This window comes from Spermophilus citellus (genome assembly GCF_964194105.1).
Source record: "Spermophilus citellus genome assembly, chromosome: 6".
NCBI classification, from domain to species: Eukaryota; Metazoa; Chordata; class Mammalia; order Rodentia; family Sciuridae; genus Spermophilus; species Spermophilus citellus.
In genome coordinates, this window is record NC_138187.1 from 14,492,654 (window position 1) to 14,518,660 (window position 26,007).

General features: G+C 39.3%; 2 protein-coding genes across 9 annotated transcripts in view; one reads left to right on the top strand and one right to left on the bottom strand.

Moving 5' to 3' along the window:
* ACSM3 (acyl-CoA synthetase medium chain family member 3) lies at positions 1 to 25,965 on the top strand. Of its 2 annotated transcripts, XM_081297046.1 has the most exons (15): positions 1 to 137; positions 2,732 to 2,846; positions 8,461 to 8,734; positions 9,612 to 9,822; positions 13,194 to 13,401; positions 15,849 to 15,992; positions 16,194 to 16,350; positions 16,615 to 16,694; positions 17,400 to 17,523; positions 18,451 to 18,531; positions 19,971 to 20,072; positions 21,237 to 21,364; positions 21,454 to 21,553; positions 25,185 to 25,304; positions 25,699 to 25,965. In XM_081297046.1, exons 3-15 carry the CDS (start codon positions 8,534 to 8,536, stop codon positions 25,783 to 25,785), a joined length of 1,743 nt encoding a protein of 580 aa, XP_081153172.1. In that variant the 5' UTR covers positions 1 to 137; positions 2,732 to 2,846; positions 8,461 to 8,533; the 3' UTR covers positions 25,786 to 25,965. The 2 variants fall into 2 exon arrangements, with proteins under 2 accessions (XP_081153172.1, XP_081153173.1); XM_081297047.1 differs by lacking the exon at positions 19,971 to 20,072.
* ERI2 (ERI1 exoribonuclease family member 2) overlaps positions 15,402 to 26,007 on the bottom strand; it is a 19,324-nt gene continuing 8,718 nt past the window's right edge. The window contains exons 9-12 of one of the 7 annotated variants that reach the window (XR_014022406.1): positions 16,975 to 17,091; positions 16,442 to 16,479; positions 16,236 to 16,344; positions 15,406 to 15,869 (exon numbers count right to left, since the gene is read on the bottom strand). Coding sequence is in view for 2 of the 7 variants with exons in the window: in XM_081297044.1 (XP_081153170.1) it covers positions 17,552 to 17,638 (87 nt within the window). In the remaining 5 variants the exon portion in view is untranslated. Of the gene's footprint in view, positions 15,870 to 16,235; positions 16,345 to 16,441; positions 17,092 to 17,527; positions 17,639 to 22,005; positions 22,228 to 26,007 lie in introns of those variants that run through there. The other 6 variants (XR_014022407.1, XR_014022405.1, XR_014022408.1 and 3 more) reach the window with 6 other exon arrangements.

Genomic DNA, 26,007 nt, shown 5'->3' on the forward strand with positions numbered 1-26,007 from the left:
TTGTGATTGTCACACCACTTCTCTCCTCTTTGGCCACTAACAAGACTAAAACAAAGGTGGGAAATCAAATTTCAGGACTGCTCTTCCAGGAAATACATCTGCCACCACCTCCAGCTGTGTCCGAAGCCATAATTTTAGTGAGTACCTGATTTGCTGTGCTGATACAGACTTTTTTTTTTTGAGCAAAGATAATAAATTATAAAGAAGCAAAATCAACTGATCCAAAGACATGCTGTCACTGAAGTCAGGGGCAGCCAAGGTATCTCTCTCAGAATTTCTCAGTTGGTGTGTGAAACTCCATTCAGTAAGTGATGAGGAGTATGCACACAGAAAAGGCTGTAAGTCCAGCAGCTGAGTTTTCATGTCAAGACTTCTGGTGCTTTTTGATCTTTTTAAAGCATGTTCATGCATTTACTAGGTAAAATGTTTTCAAACAAATTTTGAGACTGAAGAGCAGCTAGCTGAGTTTTTCAATGTGTTGTTCACTTAGCTCCCACCCTGCTCAGTAGCAGATGGAAATACGTCTTCTATGTCTTCCAGGAAGCATGCAAACAAGTTCTAGGAAACTTTGAGAAACATACAAATGCAAAATCTAAGAATTTGGGGGCAGCTGCTATTCTCCATTAGGTGGTCAATTGAGGGAAGCGGCAAAAGTTGTATATGGGAGAGGTTTCAGGCAAGATCTTATTGGGGGCAGGAAGAATGGTCTGGGCCATAAACAACAAAACACTGTTATTATTTGGGTAAGTTATGGGTAGGAGTGTTTATGGAGATGTAGGGAAGCCCTGTTGGCATCTATGATTATATGGACATAATGCATTTCAGATGAGACCTTAAATACTTTTAAAAGCCCATCTGACCAGCCAGTGGTGCTATCTTGCTTAGAAGAATTTTCTCTGGCAATATTTCGGTTGACTTGGTGTAAAACTCTGGACTCATCCGAGAAAAGTTATCTCAGTTCTTTCATCTACAAGGAATTTTACAAATGTTAAGATCATTAAAAAGGTAGGAACTGAGCTTTTATGGGGAGAAGGCAATATTATGGTTTTGGTGAGAAGGATGTTGTATATTGTCTTTCTGGTAGAATAAAATGGTTAGGTTCATTTTAAGCTCCAAATGGCTGTTCAAGTTTCTTTTTAATGTATGTTTGAAGGATTATGCATGTTGTGTATAGGGGTTTTGTATCAGGGATAGGGAAGAAATCATACTGACTACTGATTCTACTTAGTATCAGCAAGCTGACTACAGTGTATTTATCCCTAATTAGAATATGTGCATACTTGTTTAATAGTCTGTAAGCTTCATGGGGGCAAGACTAGTTATATTTTGCTTGCATCTGTATTTTCAGCATGTATTATATACCTGGCATGTAAGTGCTTAGGAAGTATCTGGTGAATGAATAAGGGTGTTATTCAATTTGGATATGCATGCACTTGTCTTTATGTCCTTGTTTGTAAAATGGAAATGACAAATCAATGCAAAATGTTCAGCACAGTGAAGCCACCCGACAGATCTCAGCAAAAATGTCATTCCCCAGAGAGACCTCCTAAAAAAGGCTCCCTTTTCTCCTGTTACTGTTTCTTTTTGTACAGCACACTTATTTGTTTCTTCCCAACAGAAAAGAGTCTTTCATTCACCCTTATGTCTGCAAAATGTTTTCATAGTAGGTACTCACTATCTGCTGCATAATAAATGAAACATACTAAACTACCAAGAAGGAAGTGCAATGCCCCAGTTCTAACCAGTCTAAATTCCTGCCTTTTTATTTTAAGAGGATCAGAAATCATTTTATTGTACATCTTAACTATTTTTAAATACTATTTGTTTTTACATCCAAGTAATGAGACAAAGAATCAGGATATTTCTTTTGAAGGAAATAGTTTCAAATTTTCATACAAACTGCAAAATAATACAGACAACTCAAGTGATTATTGATAGGAATGTGGGTTAAAGAAGTTATGGGTACGGTCATGTATAACTAAAAAGAACAAATGAAAAAAAGAAAGAAATTATGGTGTAGCCGTTCATTAGAATTTAATGTAGCTATTTTAAACAAATGCAAAGAAGAGCATCATATACTGATATGAAGAGGTCTCTAGAAACACATTTAAAAAATGTTTTCAGTGGTCAGAACAGTGTGTATCTAGGCTATCTGATGTGTAAAGTGGTGGGGAAAAAAATCTATAGTCAAATGCACAGAAAGAAACCTGAAAGATGCATAGAAAGAATAACAGAAATTCCTTGAGAGGTAAAAGTGGGATGGAACTGGGAAGACTCAAGACTCAAGATTTTTCACCATGTACTGTAGGGCATGATGTAACGTGGGGCATGTTGCATCAGAAGAGAGGAAACTTAACTTGCTGGCTGCACCAGCTTCCCAGTCCTGGGGCCACACATGGCTAAGAGAGCACCTAGCCATTAGCCAGAAGGCATTGCCCTGGGTTGTGATGAAGAATCGGACCACCTCTAGGATAGGCTCAGAACCCTTACTGCCTGTAGGATGAGTGTAGATGTAAATTCTCCCTACCCTGCTGACCTTTACCCTGAGTGGTTCCTGTACATTATATTAGCTGTGTAGGTTTTTCTCATTAAATGAGATCCTGCTTTCACTGTTCTCTCTGGCCCGTCTGATTGTCCTCTGGCAAGGGAGGGCTGGGTGTGGGTGGCCAGTCTACCTTTACCTTTCTCAGCTCCTCCTGGTGGGGGTGTGCTTTCTCCATCTCTCCCACAGGTCAGGAGGAAACCAGAGGCTAAAAAACCCCAACATCTGGCGCCCTACGTGGGGCACGAAGAACTCAGTTCACCAAGAGTGAGAGTATGGAGCCAAGCCAAACGAGTTTTCCGAGGTAAGGGTATCCCTGGAAAGATGGGGCAATCTTGCACTAAGTATGACGACTCAAATTGGGAAATCCTTGTTGAGGACAGACTTGGGTCACAGCGAGTCAGTCCTCTCGCTGTCCAGGAGGAGAGAGGCTTAAAGCCTCACTCTGACAATGGCCTCCTAGACCTTTTTGATCCCCGGCGTGGTCCTCTGGGTTCTGCACCAAGTGCTCCTGTCCTGGAACACATGGTAGGCAGTCGGGATAGGGAGCCGCCTCTGTCACACTCATCCTCATCGTGTATGGCTTTCCTGGTAAATGTTAACCCTGGGGCCAACAGACTGGCCTTATGGTATTCCTGGGAGGCCCAGGACTTGAAAGAACTCAAAAAGGCCGTTTCTGAGGATGGACCTAATTCGCCCTGGGCCGAAACCATCCTCCAGGGTCTGGCACACCAACAGTGTACCAACCAAGACTGGAAAAACTTAACCAAGGCTATGCTTCCTGGTCCCCAGTACCTGAAATGGTGTGCTTTATTTAATGAGGAGTGCCACGCTCAGGCTGAGAGGAATCAGGCTGTTAATCCCCCGGTTCCTGTAACTTATGGGATGCTGTCGGGGTCCAGTGATCAATTTTCCACAGGCCTTCAGCAGGCTGCTATCCCTGCCCCCTACCAGGAGCAGGTATGGGCTTGGGGCTGGCAGCATGGAAAAAGTTGGAGGAAGGCCCCTCAGAGCCCCCAGTAGCAGGAATTACTCAGAGGGCTACTGAGGATCTTGCCACCTTCATGGATAGGGTGGAAAAGAGCCTCCAAAGGAAAGTCCCCCCAGGGCCTCTTCGGGACCAGTTTGTCAAGATGCTGGTCTGGGAGGGGATGACCACAGACCACAAACTAGCCTGTGCGGAGATGAAGGACTGATCTATGGGGAGGTGGATAGTAGCCGCTAAGATGTCGGTACTCAGGCCCACCAATCACAATCGTTGGTTGCGGCCTTGCAGGCCCAAACGGCTTCACTTGCTGAGGCCCTTACTACTGCCCTCGCCTCTTCCAGTGGCAACAGGAGAGGGGTTTGTTATGGGTGTGGTCAACAGGGCCACTTCAAGAGAGAGTGCCCTACAGGCCCAATAAGACCCGGTGCCCCGCAGGGACGTCCCTCAGGCCAAACTAAAGGTCAAACTCCATCTAAGATGCCCTGCCCCCGGTGTAGAAAGGGATTTCATTGGCAAAGGGATTGTAAGTCCAAATTTGATGTTATGCTGCTTCTATGCCAATCACTCTGGTTTCATCCAAGACAAGATCAAGAGACTACAAGAAGACCTTAAAAACTGTAGAACGAATTGCAATCTAGCTTTCTAAGGACTGGGCTAAACAGGTGGCTCCCTTATCGAGCCAGAGCTGTTCAACTGATGGTGGTCTGGCAGCAACATGCTGTCTTACAAGTTACCGACTGGGAACTCTATGAGGTTGGCCACGGCCCCTACCAGGACATGCAGGTGTAAGCCAGGAGCAGAAAGGTTTCCTTCGTAGGCGATAGCCATCTCCCTTTCTTAAAGCTTCCCATTGGGTCTGCCGACCCTGCAGGTGAACTGCCTGAAGAGCCAGAGTGGTAGTCAATGACGGGTAAGATCCCCAGAGGGGGACGACCTAAGACAGGCACACTCTCGAGTAAGGCAAACACCTAATAAAACAAAATGGGGGAGATGGAGGGCATGATGTAACGTGGGAACTTAACTTGCTGGCGGCACCCGCTTCCCAGTCCTGGGGCCACACGCGGATAAGAGAGCACCTAGCGATTAGCCAGAAGGCATTGCCCTGGGTTGTAATGAAGAATCGGACCACCTCTAGGACAGGCTCAGAACACTTACTGCCTGTAGGATGGGTGTAGATATAAATTCTCCCCACCCTGCTGACCTTTATCCTGATTGGCTCCTGTACATTATATTAGCTGTGTATGTTTTCTCATTAACGAGATACTGCTTTGACTGTTCTCCCTGGCGCATCTGATTGTCCTGCGAGGGAGGGCTGGGTGTGGGCAGCCAGTCGACATTTACCTTTCTGGGCTCCTCCTGGTCGGGACGTGCTTTCCCCATCTCTCCCACAGGGCAGGAGGAAACGGGAGGCTAAAAAAACCTCGACAATGTACCTTTGGTATTTTTTTGAATCACTTGAAGTCATTATGCAATAAATTAAGAACAGAGACAAATTACATCTAAACACTTAGTGTTGACTCTTTCCTTCAGTGGAAAAAAAACCTATTGCTAATTCTGTTAGGACAGACAGCAGCCAAAATGGCAAGTAGCATTTTGCCAACAAAGAGCAAAGACGAGTAGTTCTTTCTCTACCCAGTCCCTAATGCCAAGCCAAATGACATTTGAGGACTTAAGAACTTAATCTCCAAGGAAACTAGGCCTCAGAGTGATTTTATATCTGTACCAAAGAACAGTTTTTTCTCTTTAGAGCTTGACATTTCTGTTAATGCTTTTCCTCCTACACCCTTTAGGCAAGAGAATAGAGATGGGTAACACTTACTAAACCTGGACCCTTAGAGAAATCTTATCTCAGGAAATCTATCCTTTGATTTTCCTATATTTTAATGTTCTATATCAGTCCAGTTCTGAGCTATTATCAACACTATTAATACTATCCAGAAGAATTCCCTGCAATAATAGAAATTTTTTATGTCTGCACTGACCCATATATCATAGCCACTAGCCACATGTGGCCATTAAGCACTCGAAATATAGCCAAAGTGAGTAAAGAACTGATTTTTAAATTTTATTTAAATTAACTTAATCAGTTACATGTGGACAGTGCAGGTAGTCACATAACTCTGGTTAAGTAGCAGAGGCCCTTCTTAGGTCTACTGTAATCCTGAGTTGTTGAAGTTAACTACATCCAAAAGTTCTCACTTCTAAAAACAGTTCTTATTAATTCAACATGTTTCTTAAGCACCGACTCTATGCCAAATTCTATTATAATTGTCAAGGATAATAGCAGGGATGTAACAGACAAGGAAGGCTCCTCCCTCATAAAATTTATATTCTACTATAACCAGCAAACTGCAGCCCATGGGATAAATCCAGCCTCTGCCTGTTTTTGCACAGCCTGCATACTGAGAATGGTTTTCCCATTTTTAAATGATTGAAAAAAATTTTAAAGAGTAACAGTAATTCATGACCCATAAAACTCCATAAAATTCAAGTTTTCATATCCATAAATAAGATTTTTTTGGAAAACCCATCCACACCCATTAGTAATGTATTATCAATGGCTACAACAGAATTGAAGAGTTGCAACAGAGATCAGATATGGTTTGCAAAGACCTGAACAGAATGTTTTTTGTTTATCTCTTTATAGAAAAAGTTTGCCAACCCCTGTTCTAGAAGAATAGTAGAGAGTAATATGGCAGGCACTATGGTAAACATTTTTGCGTGATTATATTCAGTCTTTGGAGCAACTCTCTGACAGAGGTTCTATTTGTCTCTCTGCCAATGTCTCGGCTGGGCACAGAATCACGAGCCACTCACAGCTTTGTAGATTCAAACAGCAATTCTTTATTCCCGAACTCACACCGGCCTCCACACACGTTCTGGGGCAATCCCAGTTCTGCTGCCGCCCAATTCACCTACTACACGAGGCTTTTTTCCCAAAATGCTCTCTGAATCTCACGAGAGCTCAACGGGAGCTCAGGTAGCAGGAACGCCCTATTTCCAGCAAAAATAATCCTCAACATCGAACTTCCCTAAAACCCAAGGTCTTAAACTGGGAACGCCCTAAACCCAAGGACCGGGATACTATACTTCCTCAAACTGCAGGATACACCCTAATCCTGGATCCACCCTCGTCCTTGAGTAGGGTCATCTTTCTCAAACACACATGCAAGGTCACAGCAAATTTAACATGGGGTACGCTGGCAAGGAAATCAATGCGTCATTCCTACTTGGTAATGGCCCTCAGCATCTCTCCACTGGTAAAATGTCAAACTGAGATTCAAAGTGGTTAATAATCCAATTAAGGTCACAGTTCATAAGTGACTAAACTGGGACCCTATCACATGACTGTATGGTTCAATAGCTAATGTATTTAGCCAATGTGGTATGATCCAGTGCTTTTTATGCTTGAAGATACACACTAACCCCTTGGGAATCCTGTTCAAAGGTTAACTCCATTAATTCAGTGGGTCTGGGGCCTGAGATTATGTGTTTCTAGCAAGCTTCTAGGTGATTCTGATGCTACTGGTTCACAGACTGTAGCCTTTAGATGAATGATTCTTAACCCTTGGCCTTGCATTAGAAACCTCTAAGGAATTTCTAAAAATATGGACCCAGGGTCCACTCCCAAAGATGCTGATTTAATTGGTCCAAGACTTAGTCATCAGGTTTAAAAAAAAAAAAAAAAGCTTTTCTAATGGTTCAAATATATGGCCAAAATTGAGAATCACTGCTTTATGAAATAATACTGGACTGAAGTAAAAACATTCAAATGGGAATTCAAAACAAGAGAGTTTTGGTTCTAACTCTAATATGATAGGTTGAAGCCAGTTGCCTCTCCTTTCTGGAGTTTCAGATGTCTTTGCAAGTGAAAAATGAAGCTCAAACCAGATGATCTCAGAGGGCTCAAAAAACTGACTTATCAGGTCCTCACACAAAGAAGTGAGAAGGTCAGAAGAAGTATCCAGGCTTCCAATTTAGGAGAAAACTAAGCTGATATCTGTTATTATGTATTGTTTGGGCAGTTTATCAATACAGAAATGCTTCCAACAGCCAGACTGCCTTATGTACCAAAAAGCTAGAATTGCAGTTAAAGTTATGATTTAATGATTATGAAAGTAACACATTTACAAAAAAGTAACTTACAAAAAAGTAAAATTTAGAAAATTACACAAAGTATAAAGAGGAGAGCCCCAAATATTCATAATCCCTAGAGCAGTATCTTTAACAGCCTCAACAAATAAATAACATTGTGATCAAATTATTTCTCACAGAAGAAGGGAGGGCTAGGGGTGCTCAAGTGGCCTCTCTCACAAAAATCCCTAAAGGTTAAAGCCCTATTATTACATCTCCAACAAATGCAGCTTCTAGGACTCGACGGTCGAGTGGGCTCCTCCTGAGAGCATGGGAACTGCAGCCTATAAACTAGACAGATTATAAACTACTTTCATGACTAATTGGTAGTGGGCTACTCTTCATCTGTAGATTATCCATTGTGAAAAACTCTCCTTAACTTTTTGTACTCCTTTGAAATCTGCAGATAAAAGACAAGAAAGCTTTATCATTTTGCAAACAATGAGATTACCTGGGTATTCCAGATCTTTATTTCTTTAGAAAGACATGTGGGAAGCAATAGTACATTAGAATGGGCTGAGACCTGATCGTTCTGGGTTTAAATCCAGCCCAAGTTCTCTTGCTAGTAATTTTCACTATCAATAAACACTGATGGTAACAGTACCCACTTCACAGTGTTAATGTAAAATTCTGAGCAGTTTTTAGAATATAGGGAGTATTCAGAAAATGATTCAATGATGGTGGTGGTGGTAATGGTGGTGGTGGTACTAGTTAATAATAATAAAACTTAGCTGCTTTGGGGTATGGCTACCCTTGGAACAGAAATAAATGTATGACCTTTTTGTTTGTCTTTTAGATTAATTAGTCTCCATGGAAATCTTGAGTGCTAAAACATCCAAGAAAATTGACGCTAGCTAGTGTTTGTCGCCATGTCGCTACTACTCCGTGCCAAGTGTTTTCAGCGCCTCACAATTTCTGGTTTTGTGAGAGATTTGCATAGAGAGCACAGAACAGCAACCCCTCAGAATTTCTCCAACTATGAGTCCATGAAACAGGACTTCAAATTGGAGGTTCCAGAGTATTTCAACTTTGCTAAAGATGTCCTGGACCAGTGGACCAATATGGAGATGGTATGGAGAAAGGGGCCAGTCAGATGACAGTTTCTGAGCTGGGAGCAATTTTGCCCCCTGTGGACATTTAGCAATGTCTGGAGACATTTTTGTTGTCCTGGGAAAATGAGGGTGGAGGAGGGGGACTGGGGGGTAAGGGAGGCTGCTACTATCATTTAATGGATAGAGGTGAGGGATGCTGCTTAGGAAAAAAAAACTAATATAAAGGACAGTTCTTTACAGAATAAATAATTACAGCATAATTATTTAAAGGATAAATAATTATCTGGCCCATGATGTCAGTAATCAGGTTGTTTTTTTAAAAAAACAAAAAGTATACTGAAGGCTGAGGTTGTGGCTTAGTGGAAGAGCGCTTGCCTAGCATGTGTGGGGCACTGGGTTTGATCCTCAGCACCACATAAAAATAAATAAATAAAATAAAGGTATTGTGTCCAACTACAACTAAAACAAAACATTTTTTAAAAAAGTACAGTGAAAAGTGACTCTAGGGCTGGGGTTGTGGCTCAGTGGTAGAGCACTTTCCTAGCATGTGTGAGGCACTGGATTCGATTTTCAGTACTGCATGTAAATAAATGAATAAAATAAACAGTCTATCAACAACTAAAAAAATAAAAAGTGACTCTTAAAGAGTCAGAAATGGTAGTAAATGAGGCATAGATACAGTAGTCAGAGAAATATGAAGGAATGTAATATTCCTTTTTGGAAGAGAAGCAATCGCAGTGAATAAGAAATGACATCACTCCCTAGAAATGTTATTTCCAAAGACTCAGTGTAAGTCCTAACGAATATATTCAGAGGATGTATTCCATTGGTTCCTTGAAATAGAATTTAACTGTCTAACAACTTCTAAATCCATGACTGGTTTGTCTTTCCTTAGGCTGGACAGAGGCCTTCCAATCCAGCCTTCTGGTGGATAGATGAAAATGGAGACGAAGTGAGGTGGAGTTTTGAGGAACTGGGATCTTTGTCCAGGAAATTTGCCAATATACTTACAGAAACCTGTTCCCTGGAAAAGGGAGATCGAGTAATTGTGATTCTGCCTAAGATCCCGGAGTGGTGGCTTGCAAATGTGGCCTGTTTGCGAACAGGTTAGTAATGTTTGCAATCCAATCGTATTTAAACTACGCCAGAGGAGAAATTTTTTTAATCATGAGATACTTATTTGGATATATTATTTGAAGAAGAACCCTGGACAATGTAGTATTATTCTCAGGACCCATAGAAATGTGTTGGAAACATGCTGTCTTTTGACCTACATGAGAAGTTAGGTTAGTGAAATAGATTTTTAAAGTGAAATAGATTTATAAAGCAATTAAAGCTTCATACCTACTTTCCCTCTCCTTCTATAGGAACCACGGTCATCTGAAACTCAGTATATTTACATAGTAAAAGAACCCAATTTTTCATGCTTTTGTTTCTGCCCTGGTTAATTATCACCAGCTGTTCCCCTAAGGCAACCACCAACTCTTCATTCCTAATAAATTACTACGCCTTATAAATCTGACTGACTACCTGCCTCCAGATATTATTCATTGCCATTGCTTTATTTCACATCTTTACCATCTCCCAAATGGATTCTCCCTAAATTCTTTCTAATTCTGCTCTTAAGTGTGTGCCCATACACCTACTCCAATCCAATTCCAGTCTTTTCCCTAGAACACAATTTATGCAATCATTTTGCTGTTTGATATTTTTAATACTTCTCCATTGCCTACTAGATAACCTCTGAAGTTCTTTAGATGCACCATGAAAGACTAGCATTTTTTCTTTATTGCTGTAACACCATTATACTCCATGATTATGCAGAAAAGCCATCTCCTGGCTTTTCTACTTACCAACACACTTAATCACATGGACAATTCTCATCGACTTTCAAGTCTCAGCTTAATGTTACCTTCTCGGACAACACACCCTGATATCCCAACCCACTGAGCTGCTCTCTTCCTGGAGTCTTAGGATGACAAGAACTTTGTGAATTCATCAGTTGTGGCCATTCACTTAGTAGATCAGAAGCCTCTTGATGTCAATGCATCTGACAGTGGAGCTCTGCATTTCAGGGCAGAGGGGCAGGTGGCTCTTAGTATTATGCTCATGGAATAGAATGAGTAAAATGATATTGCCAACATTTTCATTTGCATGAAAGGTAAAAACACTCTGGCATGAGTAGCCCCTTTCTCCTAGCTTAACAGACCTACATGAGAAGACAAAGTTTAAAGTTTGGCAGTTTGCGGTTCAGAACAAGTGATATTCACAGTTCAATTTATTTGTACCAGGATTTGGAAGTCTGACTCATCCTTCTAATACTCACACGTCACTCCATCCAACAGGTTGCTGGGTACTTGCTGTTTTAGGAGCTGTGGGCTTAAGAGTCCAGGGATAAGACAGTCATGAGGAAAATGAACATATAGTGTGGTAAATGTGATGATACAAAGGAATTGGTGCAAGAGTCACTGCTGTCAGGGTACTTGACATAAATGGAGAGGAAGCCAGGGGGATATTAAGCTGAGACCCGAGAAGGTGTGGGTGATGGGAAACAAAGTCAAATGGAGAAGCTTGTGCAAAGTCCCTGAGGCAGGGAATAACTTGTAGGTTAGAGAAAATGAAAATAGGCCAGTGTGAATGTAGATATTGATTAGCAGCCACATCATTCAAGGGACAATAAAGTGAAATTCCCTAACAGAGATTTCTTTCCTAGACAGGTTTGGATGTACCCATGGGTTACTTTTGTGTTGCTGTGACAAAAACATCTAGAGGAGGGAAAGTTTATTTTTGCTCATGGTTTCAGAGGTTTAGTTCCATGTTCAGCTGAGTCCATTGCTCTGGGCCCAGGGTAAACAGAGCATTATGGCGGAAGGGAATGGTGGAGTGAAAGGACACTTGCAGAGTCCAAGCAAAGTCCAAAGACCATGCCACACACCAGAATCTCATGCAAAAGATTCATTATCAGTATCACAAGGCTGTCCCTCTATGGAGAGCAGCATTGTGTCGGCACTCACGGAGCAGCTTTTTAGCCTGCAAGAGAAATGTCATAAGCTGCTTAGGAGTTGTGTCATAAGCTGGGGTGGGGTTGATCTTTAATCAGGCACAGTTCTGAGTTCCCTCAGAATGGGAACTTTGGAGCCTCTAGATAAATTGGCTCCCAGCCTAAAAAGGCCAATCTGATGCCAATATTGATCTGATGCCAATATAGAGAAGTTCTGTTCATCTCATGATGGCCAGCGCAGGAAGAGCAGGGCAAGGGCCACAGGGAAGATGACCCTTTCAGGGCACACCACCCCAAGGGCCCACCTCCTCCAGCCACAACTCACCTGCCTAAGAGTACCACTCTTCAGTCTAGGTGGACTAATTAATTAGGTTACAGCTCTCACAATCCAATCATTTCACCTCTGAACATTCCTGCATTAACACAGGAGTTTTGGGGGGACCAGTCATATCCAAACCATATCAACTCATCAGTTTGCTCTAGTGAATTTCCTTTATTTTCTGTAGCAGCAATACCCATTTCTGAGACCAATTCTATGTTAATATATCATATATTAGGATACGGTTTAGTCTTGCTACTTTGTGAATTATTGTCTGTCTACATGTCTCTGTTCTGATTAAGTTGAGTACATAGTTTAGCTTTGGGAGACAATCTATTTCCTTTATTTCTAAGTTCTTAGATCATTCTATTACCCTCAGTGCCAGCAACAAACTCATCACACTTTAACTTTCAAATACTCTTTTTATGTATTATCAAATGTCATTACAATAAAAATCTTAGTATATAATTATTAAAATAATTATATTAGTGTATAATTAATTAGTGTATAATTATATTAGCATATAATTACATTAATATGTTATTAAAAAGTATTAATTCTCAGTAAGCTTATTCCTTACTTTGAATAATATTTTCTATAAAAACTGGCACTCAGTTGCAATATTTAGGACATTTTTATGATGTATGTGGTTTCTCTGGCTTTAAAATAAGCATTTGTTTATTTGCTCACTTTCTCTTCAAGAGAGGCAACACTGCCAGTAACAGTATTATTATAATCCCCATTTTATAGATGTAGAAACTGGGCACTTACAACTCAAGTATTCAATAAATATTGGGAAATATTACTTTTCAATCATAACCCTCTTTAAGCTCTATGTTATGAATGATCTTCAAATGTAGGATAATTATCCAGCATTTACTCTCCTCTCACGTTAGGGCTTAAAAAGGTTTGGAGGGCTGGGGTTGTGGCTCAGTGGTAGAATGCTCGCCTCACACATGCAAGACCCTGGGTTCGACCCTCAGCACCACATAAAAATAAGTGAAATAAAGGTATTAAAAAAAAAGGTTTAGAGACTTTTAAGTACCCTTTTACTTGAAGGGTAAAAGCAGAATAATGAAAGACAAATAGATATCTTACGTGGTAAACTGACTAATCCATAATGAGAATAAACTTTCTTCTAAACATTGCTTCTGTAGGGACAGTTCTTATCCCAGGAACTACTCAGCTGACCCAGAAAGACCTCCTCTACAGACTACAGACTTCAAAAGCGAAATGCATTATTACCGATGACTCACTGGCCCCAGCAGTGGATGCTGTTGCACCTACATGTGAAAATCTCCACATCAAGCTACTTGTGTCTCAGAACTCCAGAGAGGGTTGGGGGAACCTCAAGGAGATGATGAAGTGAGTAGCCTTTCTTGTAGAACACAGAAACAAAGGCAATAACAAAAAGATATTCAAGTGGGTTATGAACTCCCATTTTTACCCCGTATACAGATTGCTGTGTCACATCAGTTACATTTCCATTGATTTACAAATTGCTTTTCTAGTGACTGATGTATTCTGCTGTCTATCCCATTCTCCACTGTCCCCTCACCCCTCCCCTAAAATAATTAAAAAAAAAAAAAAAAAGATATTCAACCTAGTAGTGATCAAACAAATGCTAATTAAAGCAACAGGCAAAGAAAACAATTCCTAATTATTATTGCATTACTAGTGCTAAGCTCTGAAGCAGGGAGGGGCTTGCAGTGTTTTTTTTTAGGTTGCGATGCCCAGGAAGAAGTCAAGGAGATGAAAAACATTGTATAAGATGTTTATTAAGGTGTTTTTTGGGGAATCAACAACTATGAAAGAAAGGGAAGGATGTGGGATTGGGCAAAGGAAGAAATGAAGCATGATATATTCCCTGTAATAACTCTCGGCCAACCCACTGGCACCTCAAAACTGTTTGTAGCTAAAGCAAGAGGTCCTGGCCTTATACACCCACATCTATCAGTTATTGGATGGTGACTGTCCCTAGAGAGAGCTCTCTTCATTCAAGGCAATCTCTAAAGAGGGCTCCCAGCTCCGGGGGAGAGTAAGTCCTTCATCCTGTAGAGGGTTCCAGCAGGTACATCATTGTGCCAACCACAGAGCTGTTACCATCTTCCAGGGAAATGGATCATAATTGGTCCTCTGTGTAGGCTCTAACATCCCCTGCTGATAGCACCACTTCTGTTGGGTTATAATTAATAAAACAGCATTTGATGTTAATGGGTGCAATTATAAAATGAAGTTACACTGATGTTCAAGTCCTTCCCTAGGGTGCTTCTAGGAATCAGTGGAACTTTGCCAGGTAGTGGCCATATCTCAGCATTAGGCTGGCAGAGATTTCCTTTTCTATAATGAGCTTCCTACATTTTTGCAAGAATTTGGGAGCATGCTTGCAACTGTGGACTTGTTCCTACCTCCTTTATGATAGCCAACTCTAAGTTCTTATCAAAGACCAAGTACTATTCTAACAAAAATAGTATTAAAATGGCAATGATAGCTAACATTTATATGGAACTGTTTGTGTTTCAGAAGCTGTTTCAGATATATTAAGTCACTTAAATCTTACAATGACCAGAGGATAGGTACTATAAGTATACAGATGAATAAGGTCAGATGGTAGTGTTTGGCAGAGCTGGGTTTTATAGCCAGCTGGCTTCTGAGCCCCACTCCTAACCACTATATTTACAATCTCTTGTAGTAAGAGATCAGCACAATAAGCCAGTCTTAGATTTTGAGGACAACTGTACCTGTGATGGAGATGATAGGCACATGACTATAGGTATTATTTTCAAGGAAGACAATTCTGGACTCATAGACTGGGCTTGAAACCAGCTTTTCTATATTTCTTATGGCCTGGATGTTTCTTTCCTCTCATTCTGAACCTAGTATTCACAGATAAATCTGTAAACTTCTTAGATACCTGATGTGTACGCAGGCAGAGTTTGCCTCCTCTTAGCTGCCCTAATGCACAAATTATTTAGAACTAAAAGATCTTCTTCCTCTTTCACCAGAGTCCTTCCTTCCCTGGATAGGACTTATTCAGACTTATTCTTGATTATACCCAGAATTGTGCAGAATCTTGTGGGGAAACAGAAAAACTATCCTTTCAGAAGTTGGCAAATATTTTCTACAAAAGAGAAAGGAGCTTCATATTAAGGTTTTGGTGGGCATAGACTTATGCTCTGCCATTACAGTGTAAAAACAACAAAAGCTAATACACCAATGGACATGGCTCTGTGCCAATAAAACTTTATTTACAAAAATAGGCGGCAGGTGAGATTTGACTGAACAGCCATAATTCATAAGTCCTTGTTATTACTAATGATCTATATTAACATAATCATTTTTAGAATTCTGTGTGTGTGTGCATGTGTGTGTTGTGTGGTGCTTGGGAAGTATTCTACCATCTGTAAATGCAGCCCAACATCCTCATTTTTTTTTTTTTAAATCACATTTTAAAGCATTCACAGTAGAGAGGAAGGGGAAATTCTTCATAAGTCCATGATTTTAAGAGGGTAGAATTCTTATTCTGCCCAGCAATTGTTTTTACACTTTAATCCTTCTTTATCATATAGTAAGAAGCCACAAAATCATTTATTATGTATACGTTTTTGATAGCAAAGTTTATTTTGATTCTAGAAAGCACCTAAAAAGATGGAGGTGGGGGTAACTTTTACCTTGGGATTCAGTCCGAGTCACTGGGGCCTGATTCATAAGATGAAGAGATCAGAGGAGATGGCTTCTCAAATCCCTGTCAGTGGCAACAGTCTATGGCGTTGTGTTTTCTGTGCATAATCATTACACTCTTTCCTTTGCAGACATGCCAGTGACAACCACACCTGTGTGATGACAAAACATGATGAGATGATGGCCATTTACTTTACCAGTGGAACAACTGGACCTCCTAAAATGATTGGACACACCCATAGCAGTTTTGGTTTAGGATTATCTGTAAATGGAAGGTACTTCCACAGACCTTCAGTTTGAAGTGTCAAAAATGAAATGATGATTCATGTGTTGGCCTTTAAAATGTGTTTTCCTACAAATTTAACATTTTAACACAATTAACAAATTTATCCATTAAAAAATTTTATACATATATTTATACATGTCAAATTTCTAAAATTTAACAGATTTATACATCAGGATTATTATTCTCCCAGGTTCTGGCTGGATTTGACACCCTCGGATGTGATGTGGAATACCTCAGACACAGGCTGGGCAAAGTCTGCATGGAGCAGCGTTTTTTCTCCCTGGATCCAAGGAGCATGTGTATTTGTACACCACTTGCCCCGTTTCGAGTCAACTTCCATCCTGCAGGTAAGGCACAGTGAGGGAGGTCCACGTTAGAAATGCATCAGCATTATCACTGACTGGTGAATAGTGTAATTTGCAAGATTAGATAGATGACCTGATTTAAGATATTTCACATCTAGACAGTCAATAAGCCTGAAAAATAGAGAAAAGGTGTAAGTGCATTTACATTAAAATAAGCAATGTCTACATTGTACTGTGCCTACCATAGATATTTAAGCATATAATAAAGCTATAGTAGGCCAAGAGTTTGCTTTTTCTAAATTGCAGACACTCTCCAACTTTCCCATCACTGTCTTCTGTTCAGCGCCAACTGCATACCGAATGCTTGTACAGAATGATATGAGCAGGTAAGAAATGTTGGTAAACAGGCACTTAGTAGAGGGAGGAAAAAGCTAGAAAATAAAAGACCTTTCTGCCTAAAAACATTGCTCTCGAGGAGGGGTGCAGGATCTAGCAAACTCTTCCTTTTCTTCCTCCCTCTTGCTGACATTCTGTGAATGGTGATTACTGTGTCCAGGGCAGGTTCCCCCAAGGAAGGAGAGAAAAGGCAGGGTGGAGCCATGTTTAGAGCTGAGTCCAGTGTTTATAGGCAAGAAGGTACTTAATCTTTTGAATGGTGACTATTACCTGAGCAGAGACAGCAGAGAAGTTCCTCCTATTTGGAACCTTGTCTCAACAAACAGAAAACAAGATGCATGTCTCTAAATCTATTATGGATTCCATTTGAAAGGGTAGATTGGTAGTCTGAAACAAACAAACATTTTACTATACTCACAATGCTCAACACTTCCCATCTCCAGATGTGAGGGAAATTTTAATTGATCATTAAAGATGTTATTATGGGTTACCTTCCCTAAGGATCCCTGGTTTTTCTTCGCAGAGAGTTGTGCCCTCCCCAACCCACCCTCAAAATAAAGGAGAAAAGGAAAAGAAAATTTGGTATTTTCTGTGTCATTTTATGATCTGCTTATTTTGTATCAGAAATAATCTTAATTTCCACTTCTTTACACTTTCTCCTCCTAAACCTAACTGCTTTCCTGTTTTCTGAGAAGCTATAAATTCAAAAGTTTAAATCACTGCGTGAGTGCTGGGGAGCCAATCAACCCAGAGGTGATTGAACAATGGAGAAACAGGACGGGCCTGGATATCCACGAAGGATACGGACAGACAGAAACGGTACCTGACCCCACTGAAAAGACGGGGCTCAGCTTGATTTAGTCGGATGAATAAAAACCAAAGTCTCTGTGATGTCCTCGTGCATCTTCCAGGGATAAGGGAAGGAGTGGTGTGGCTAGAAAACAATTATAATAATAAAAGCCTCAGGAAGCGAGTTGGAAAGAAAAATCTCTAAAATATACACTTGTTTAATAGCCACTTGTTGAGGAAAAACTGTTATTAACTGATCAGCGTGAAGGCATTAAAATATTTTTTAAATGAAAAAAATATGTAAAGAAATCTATGTAAAGAAAGATTTCTCCTAAAAGTGATAAGGAGCTTCCTTAGGGCTGCCTCAAAATGGAAAACGCTGGCTAAGCTCCTTGTTACTTGAAATATTGAGTCTATTAGAATCTCCTTGGCAAACATATTCCAAGAAAGTTCTTTAAAGAGTTTGCAGAGATGAGAATAATAAGAAATTCTAGGGGACATTAATGAAGTAAGAGCAAAGGTGGCTATTTGGTAGAAGGAGGGGTAAGATGGAGCAGATGAGCAAAAGGTTGAAAGGAAGTTTTGTGTCTTTTCCTGATGCTTCACTGTATAATGCTTGAACTTATCATTGTTAATGTATTACTTGATCCAAAATTAAAATAACCAAAAACAAAAAGCAAAATTGACAAATTATTTAAACAGAACCATCATTAGTATACCCTGCTAATGAGTACAAATGTAAACCTACTCATGTTTTTATAAACATTAGTTATGAATTTACATCTTATAACTTTTATTATATATTTTGTATATTTTCCATCTCTTTACTCTGTGAGAATAGAGACTTTATTTTGAGCATGGTTCATACTAAGTTCTCATTAAATATTTGTTGAATGATAGAAAATTAATGAATCTTAGTTACTTATATCCCCTTTCTTTTTCTTCTTCTTACACTAGGTGCTAATCTGTGGAAATTTTAAGGGAATGAAAATTAAACCTGGCTCAATGGGAAAACCTTCTCCTGCTTTTGATGTTAAGGTTTGAACATCCCCTTCCATGACAATGTCTAACAACCCAATGTGTTTCCCACCGGTCCCCATATACACTCCTTGTTTTGGAGACAATTCCACGTTACTTCCATGATACCTTAATTTCTATACAAAGATGGATATGGGCTAGAAATTTTAGCTGGGGTCCCAATTACTTTACAATATCTATATTGTACTATGTAGTTCCAAAGCATTTCATAAGTATAAACTCATTAGTTTCCAGGAGGAACCTAAATACATACTAATATTAGAACCATTTCCTGATAAGGACATAGAGAAGTTAAGGAACAAATCCAAGTTCACATAGCTGGCAGCTGCTAGAGTAAGGATACAATCCCAAGCAATCTGCCTCCAATATCATACTCAACCACAACATCATATGCATCTGCTGAGGGGGGGGTCAGTACTTCTTGCAGGAATCAACTAGGCCAAAAGAGGCACAAGTTCAGAGTGCCTGCCTATTTCCAGGCTTTTGTAACCACTGCCATTACTACCAACTGGTGATTAGGAAATATTCTGCTTCTCCATCTGCATAGTGTACAGGGACAGAATTGTTCTCAGACTGATCCAGCTGCAAAGCTAGGGACAGACAAGGGAACTTTCACTAATATGAAAAGAGAAAGCAACAGCAGCCAAAAGGCAAGATGGATTCACTTCCAGGGGAGGGAGCTCAGATTCTATCTTACATGAGGCCTTCCCTGGAAATTCTGATGTAATAGATTTGGTATAGGACCCTAAAATCCATGTTTTTATTTTTAATAAGATATATTGCCACATAACCTGGACATAGTGGTTCATGCCTATAATCCCAGCACCTTGGGAGGCTGTGTTAGGAGGATCTCAAGCTCAAGGCCCACCTGGGCAATTTAGCAAGACCTGATCTCAAAGTAAAAGAGCTGGGGATGTAGCTCAGAGGGACATTGCTCTTGGGCTTGAGTCCCAGTACCCCGGGCGGGGGGCGGGGGAGATAAAGCGTGATCTTATTTTTTACTATGTCTATGTTGCTAAAAGAATATTACCAAAATGTGATTATTATTATGGATGATAGACTTTAAGAAAATTGTTATCGGGGCTGGGGATGTGGCTCAAGTGGTAGCGGCCCGGGTTCGATCCTTAGCACCACATACCAACAAAGATGTTGTGTCCGCCGAGAACTAAAAAAAAAAAAATATTAAAAATTCTCTCTCTCTCTCTCCTCTCACTCTCTTAAAAAAAAAAAAAAAAGAAAATTGTTATCACATTTTGGCAATCTGCATTTGATAATATTTTATGTGTGCAAGAAGAATTTAAATATATACATTTCTCTAAGGCATACTTAAAATATTTTTGAAGTCTACATCCCTAAGTGGTAAAAAAAAAAAAATACAAAGATTTAAGATGTGATATTGAATAAAAATTCTCTTAAAATGTTTTTCTGTTTTATCTTAGATTTTAGATGAAAGTGGCAATATTCTACCTCCTGAACAAGAAGGAGATATTGGAATTCAAGTTCTACCTAACCGACCATTTGGCCTTTTTACTCATTATGTAGTAAGAGACTTGTTTTTAAATCTCTTGTTTTCTATTTCTCAAAACTGCTTGGTCAAAAAAAAAAAAAAAAAAAAAAAAAAAAAAAAAAAAAAAAACCATTTAGGCAGGTACTTGTCCCTTTCTGAAGAGATTCATTTTCCTGAATGGTAATTCCATAGGAAGGGAATTGAAAAAACATTTGAATGCTTACTAAAGAGCACAGTGGTCCCACAGGCTAGATAATCATAAAGGCAAGAAGGGAGCCCTAGAAAGAAGACAGCCTGTTACATCCACATCCTCTTAGCATCCACTGATCCTCTTAACCATCAAATCATACCCACTCATTTTCCTGACATCCGATTAGTGCTGTCTCTTCTTAGGAGGAGTGGGAGGAACAAGGATTAGGGCAATTTGATTAAGTAAATTCCTCCCTCTTGAGGCTTTCCAGTTCCTTACTGTTTGCAAGCACATTTTATCTCCAATCATGAAAAGCAAATTAAAGCAAAGTTTATTTCAATATAATAAGAGGCATAGGTCCAGATTCTACTTGCCCATGAACTTTATATACTATGACAATTCTTCATTTATTTTTCTTTTTATGCCAGAATTCTGTTTTTGGTGTTGGTGCTTTCTTTTAACTCTGAGTATTCATTTCTTTTTCTACCAGTGTTAGGTATTAGCCAATTAACAAAAGACTTAAATTAGCCTATTTTTGGCAGGGGGCAGGGTCCTGGGCATTGAACTCAGGGGCACTCAACCACTAAGCCACATCCCCAGCCCTATTCTGCATTTTATTTAGAGACTGGGTCTCACTAAGTTGCTTAGTGCTTCACTTTTGCTGAGGCTGGCTTTGAACTTGCAATCCTCTTATCTCAGCCTCCTGAGCCAGCTGTTGGGACCACAGGTATGAGCTACCCCACCTGGCTTAAATTAGCCTATTTCTCTGAGCTCTTCCAACGTTTGTTTTGTGACTTATCTAAGAAAATTCTCAAGGAAGAATCTTATCTATTCTTTGTAACAACCTACTCTTGGATTGGGTCCATGTTGGAATTTCATCCCAATTTCATACTCTGGTCCTCTTCCTTCTAAGGGTTTCTCAAAGGTGATAAGACTTTTTCTTTGAACATTTAACAAACCAACTGAACAGAAGAGTCACATTAATAAAAGCCTATTTAATTTTGGCAGGATGATCCTTCAAAAACAGCTTCAACTCTACGAGGCAACTTCTATGTCACGGGTGACAGAGGGTACATGGATAAAGATGGATATTTTTGGTTTGTTTCAAGATCGGATGATGTCATATTATCCTCTGGGTAATGTTCTTCTCCAACTGTGTATGTCTTTGTTAACTGATCATCAGTATACTGGAATGAGTCTTGACTCCTGCCATATGCCTTCCCAGTTATCGGATTGGGCCATTTGAGGTAGAAAGTGCCTTGATGGAGCACCCTTCGGTTGCAGAGTCAGCTGTTGTCAGCAGCCCTGATCCCATCAGAGGAGAGGTAAATGAACTGATTCATCTCAATTATAATTGATTGGCAATCTGACACATATTTTTACACAGTACTTCCTTGAAACAGAATAACACAAATGCTTCATTCACTACATATGCAAGCCTAACAAATATTCATTTACTTAGCCAGGTGGATTAGTAAACCATACCTGTAATCCTAGATACTCAGGAGGCTGAGGCAGGAAGATCACAAGTGAAAGGCCAACCCGGGCAACTTAAGACTCTGTCTCAAAATAAACTAAAAAGGGCTGAGGATATAGTTTAGTGGTAGAGTTCTTGCCTAGCATGTGTGAGGCCCTGGGTTCAATCCCCAGTTCCACACTCACCAAAACAAACAAACAACAAAAAAACATACTAAATGCAAGTTAGATATAAATATGCTAGTCAGAAAGAACTGCTACAGACCAAAACTGAAAAATGTGTACTAGAAAGAATCCGAACCTGAATTCCATGGAGTACTGCGACAAAGATGGGATGATGCCAATCATCCAGGATCACTCCAGGACAGGGCTTTAGAAGTCAGATGGATCAAATTGTTACCCAGAAGGGGTGGAAGCCAATAAGGTGCTTGGCATTGCAAAGGAGGACCTGGTGTCAGACATCAGTGGTGAGATGAAGGTCAGAGTCAGGAAGTGAGGCAGCCATGAGTAGAAATAAGTAGGCCTATGAGCAGAAGTTTCAGAAATAAGCAGGGGCTGACCGTGTGGTAGTTTGTGCTTAAGAGTCCATGCCACTCTTCAGGCCTCTTTTGCCAAGCAAAACAGATAAAATGAAGATTTGAGGACAGTATCTCAAACACTGAATCAAGTTTTGAAAACAACATTGACGTCAGTAGTCCAGAATGTTCTGTACCATGTATTTGAGTATCTTATCTCGAAGGTGTAGGACTTGAAGTTCCAGGTAAGGGGCAGGGTTACAGGTATTTAGTCTAAGTGGCTGAATAGGTCAAGTTTAAGGCAGAAACGGGAGATGTTTATTGTAGTACAAAGAGGGTGTATTTGTGTCCTGAAACTGATGCAAGAGGATAAGCTTTACGTCTTCCTAAATGGCCCAAAGTAGTTTTGGATATTGACCAGCACTTGCTGGTTTGGAATGTTTCTATAACAAAAGACCCTATTTATTAGGAAAGGGAATATATAGTCCCTGTAGGTAAGAGCAGATCTCTTCACTGCACTCTACCGGCAGGTTTCCAGAGTCTCAGCCTCTCCCATGCCTTTCATTACTTTTATCCACCTAGACAAGTGCTGACTTGAAACACAATGGTCCTGGACACTTTAGGGCTAGGATTGGCTGATACCCCACAGATGACAGAGCAAAGTTCTGATAAGTGGGTTGTGCAGCCCTGATTCAACTCTAGGGTCTTGATATAGGACTTGGACTTGGCCAGTTTCCCAATACTTGTGGGCTGCAATATTTCCTGGCAAAAGATGCATGGGTGTTTCAAACAAGGGGTCCATGCCATGTGCTGTAGGACATAGGCAGCTCTTTTCTTTCTGGTGGCAGACCTATTTTAGCTGGATTGGGTCCTTTTCCAGGTTAAGTCCAGCCATGTCTTTGATTGGGTAACAAGTTCTAGAAGAATTAATCAGGGGAGGGAGGGGAAAGGACGGGGGGGGGGGGCAAGGAGATAGGAATGATGGTGGAATGAGTTAGACATCATTACCCTAAGTACACGACGTATAAGACAAGAAAGGTGTGAAAATACTTTGTGTACAATCAGTGACTTAAAAAATTGTGCTTTACATGTGCAATTTCAAATGAATTGCATTCTGCTATCACACATAACAAATTAAATAAATAATTTAAAATAATTTAATTAAAAAACAGATAAAATGAAGATTTAAGGACAAGATTCCAAATATTGATAATTTTTAACACCATAGTCTTTCAATCTAATATGTACATTTTTACACTGTTGCCTATATTAAACACTGTTGCAGTGTTTGAACTTAAAAAATTCCTCACACTATCAACTAAACAAAACTACTTTTGACAATTTTCATGAATATTTAATTTTTTTCTCTGGTAAATTATCCAAAAGCAAATAGGGTTTAAAATGAGTATTTCCTTAACTCCTATATTGATAATTTTTGTACATGGGCTGGGGATGTGGCTCAAGCGGTAGCGCGCTCGCCTGGCATGCGTGCAGCCCTGGTTCGATCCTCAGCACCACATACCAACAAAGATGTTGTGTCCGCCGAGAACTAAAAAATAAATATTAAAAATTCTCTCTCTCTCTCTCTCTCTCTCTCCCCTCTCTCACTCTCTCTTTAAAAAAAAAAAATTTTGTACATTCTCAGTTGATTTTCATATTTTAATATTTTCAGGAGTTTCACATGGTTACTTTGCTTTTAAAATTTTTTAGCCAGTGAGTTACTTCATCGATTTAACTACATTTTCACTATTTTAAAAATGTGTGCTTTTTATAGCCTCTTGAAAAGACAAAATTTCCAATGTGTTAAAGGAGTGGATAACTTGCATTTGTTATTTTTGAAAATAATAGATACTTTAAATACTATTTTAACATTGGATTGTGAAATAAAGAGGTGAACACTATTTGTTGAGATGACTGGTTCCTAAATTTTTCTTAGCTCAAACACCACTCTGAAAATTTGAAAAAGGCCATAGGCCACTGTCGTCCTAAGACAATGCTAAAAATGTCCTATATTTGCACCATTCAATATAATGGCCTCAGATTATTTTAATACCTGAAATGCAGCTACCATGACTAAGGAAATTTAATTTTGGTTGATTTTAAGTTAAACATCCATATTGCTAGTAGCTACCATACTGAATGATATAGCCATAGACTTAGATTCACTGAATTTCAGAGAAGCTTTGAAGCCCATATGTTTATTTTTAGGTTAAAAAAATTAAAATAAAACAAAACAAAACCCTAACTCTTTGTACTTTTACTACCATACCTACGAACTATCATTTTTGATGACTTCTTATGGGACAGGCATTATTATAAGCCTTAAGTCTTTATTGACTTACGTACTCCTTGCAGCTTCTTTTACAGAGAAGGAAAGTGAAACACAGAAAGATGACCTAACTTGCCCAAGATGACACAACAGACTATGACTTGAACCCAGGTTGTCTGACTTCAGAGCTCATACTATAATTTTAGGTTGTTCCTTGTTAATTTAACATGTTTCTGTAATGTTCTGTGAAGACTTTTAGAAAGACATAACAGAGTTTATTTGAGTAGAGTCTTAGAAACTACACTGGAATAGAGTTTATTGTTACAAAAAGAGGCTGTGCTTAGTGCATTGCCAAGTTTCAAGAGGAAACTTTATTAAAGGAGATAAAAATAAGGCAATAAGTCAAGGACAGAGATGGTCAGAAATAGGTCAGAAAGCAAGAATTCAAAATGTAGTTATATGAGAGAGTTCAAGAATATACCATAAATAAATCAGGGATCCCAGAAAGTCTCTTGTATTGGGTGTGGAACAAGAAGTGCGGGAATCAACTGGCTAGTTTAGCTCAAACTGTTTAACTTTTTGTGCACACTACCTAGCAGCACAAAGATTCCCAGTTGGAGAAAGTAAGATGTACTAAAACAAAACAAAACAAAAAAATACAACTCATCTTTCTGCTGTTTCAAATATTTATTTTAGGTTGTAAAAGCTTTTATTGTTTTGAACCCTGATTATAAGTCACATGACCAAGAACAATTAAAAAAGGAGATTCAGGATCATGTAAAAAGAAGTACAGCACCTTACAAATACCCAAGAAAGGTAGGCATCCTATTTATGATGAATATTTGTTCAGTGTTATGGAATTTTTTTCAATTCTGTTTATTTTCTCCTTTTTAATGAACACTCTCCTCAAACATGCTACATAAAGTGTTTCAAATTGAACTAATGATGTGTAAATAAGAATCTGAATTTTTAAAATTAAACTCTTAACTTGGCTCAGTGAACTTTCGGTAAATACTAAATATCAAGAAAAAATCTACTCAACAATACCCCCTTCCCTATTTGGTTACCCAAAACCCACAACAGGTGTCCTAATCTTTTCATCTAGAATTCATAACAGAACTACTACATAAATGGCTTTATCTAAAGATAAAGACTAATTAGATTAGACTAATTAGATTAGACTAATTTTCTTCTTCTTGATATTTAACAGGTAGAATTTATTCAAGAGCTGCCAAAGACTATTAGTGGGAAGATAAAAAGAAATGAACTGAAGAAGAAAGAATGGAAAACAATTTAAATTCATCCCATTATTATAGTACACATGAAATAAACATAGTATCTATAAATTTGTAGCAACCACAAGTTTAGGAAGAGGTGATTTTAAAAAAATGTGACAGTATGCTTATAAACTGTTGATTTAAAATATTCTGTAATTATGACATCAGAGGCTGAATTTGAAATAAAATATTCAATAGATTCCTATGCACCAGTGTCAATGTTCCTATAATTTGGCATCACA

Excerpts from the sequence above, each read along its gene's own strand:
- ACSM3 (XM_081297046.1), top strand. The coding sequence starts at position 8,534 with ATGTCGCTACTACTCCGTGCCAAGTGTTTTCAGCGCCTCACAATTTCT. Across the intron at positions 16,695-17,399 it reads GTACAGAATGATATGAGCAG|CTATAAATTCAAAAGTTTAA; the intron begins GTAAGAAATGTT and ends TTTTCTGAGAAG. Across the intron at positions 21,554-25,184 it reads CTGATCCCATCAGAGGAGAG|GTTGTAAAAGCTTTTATTGT; the intron begins GTAAATGAACTG and ends TATTTATTTTAG.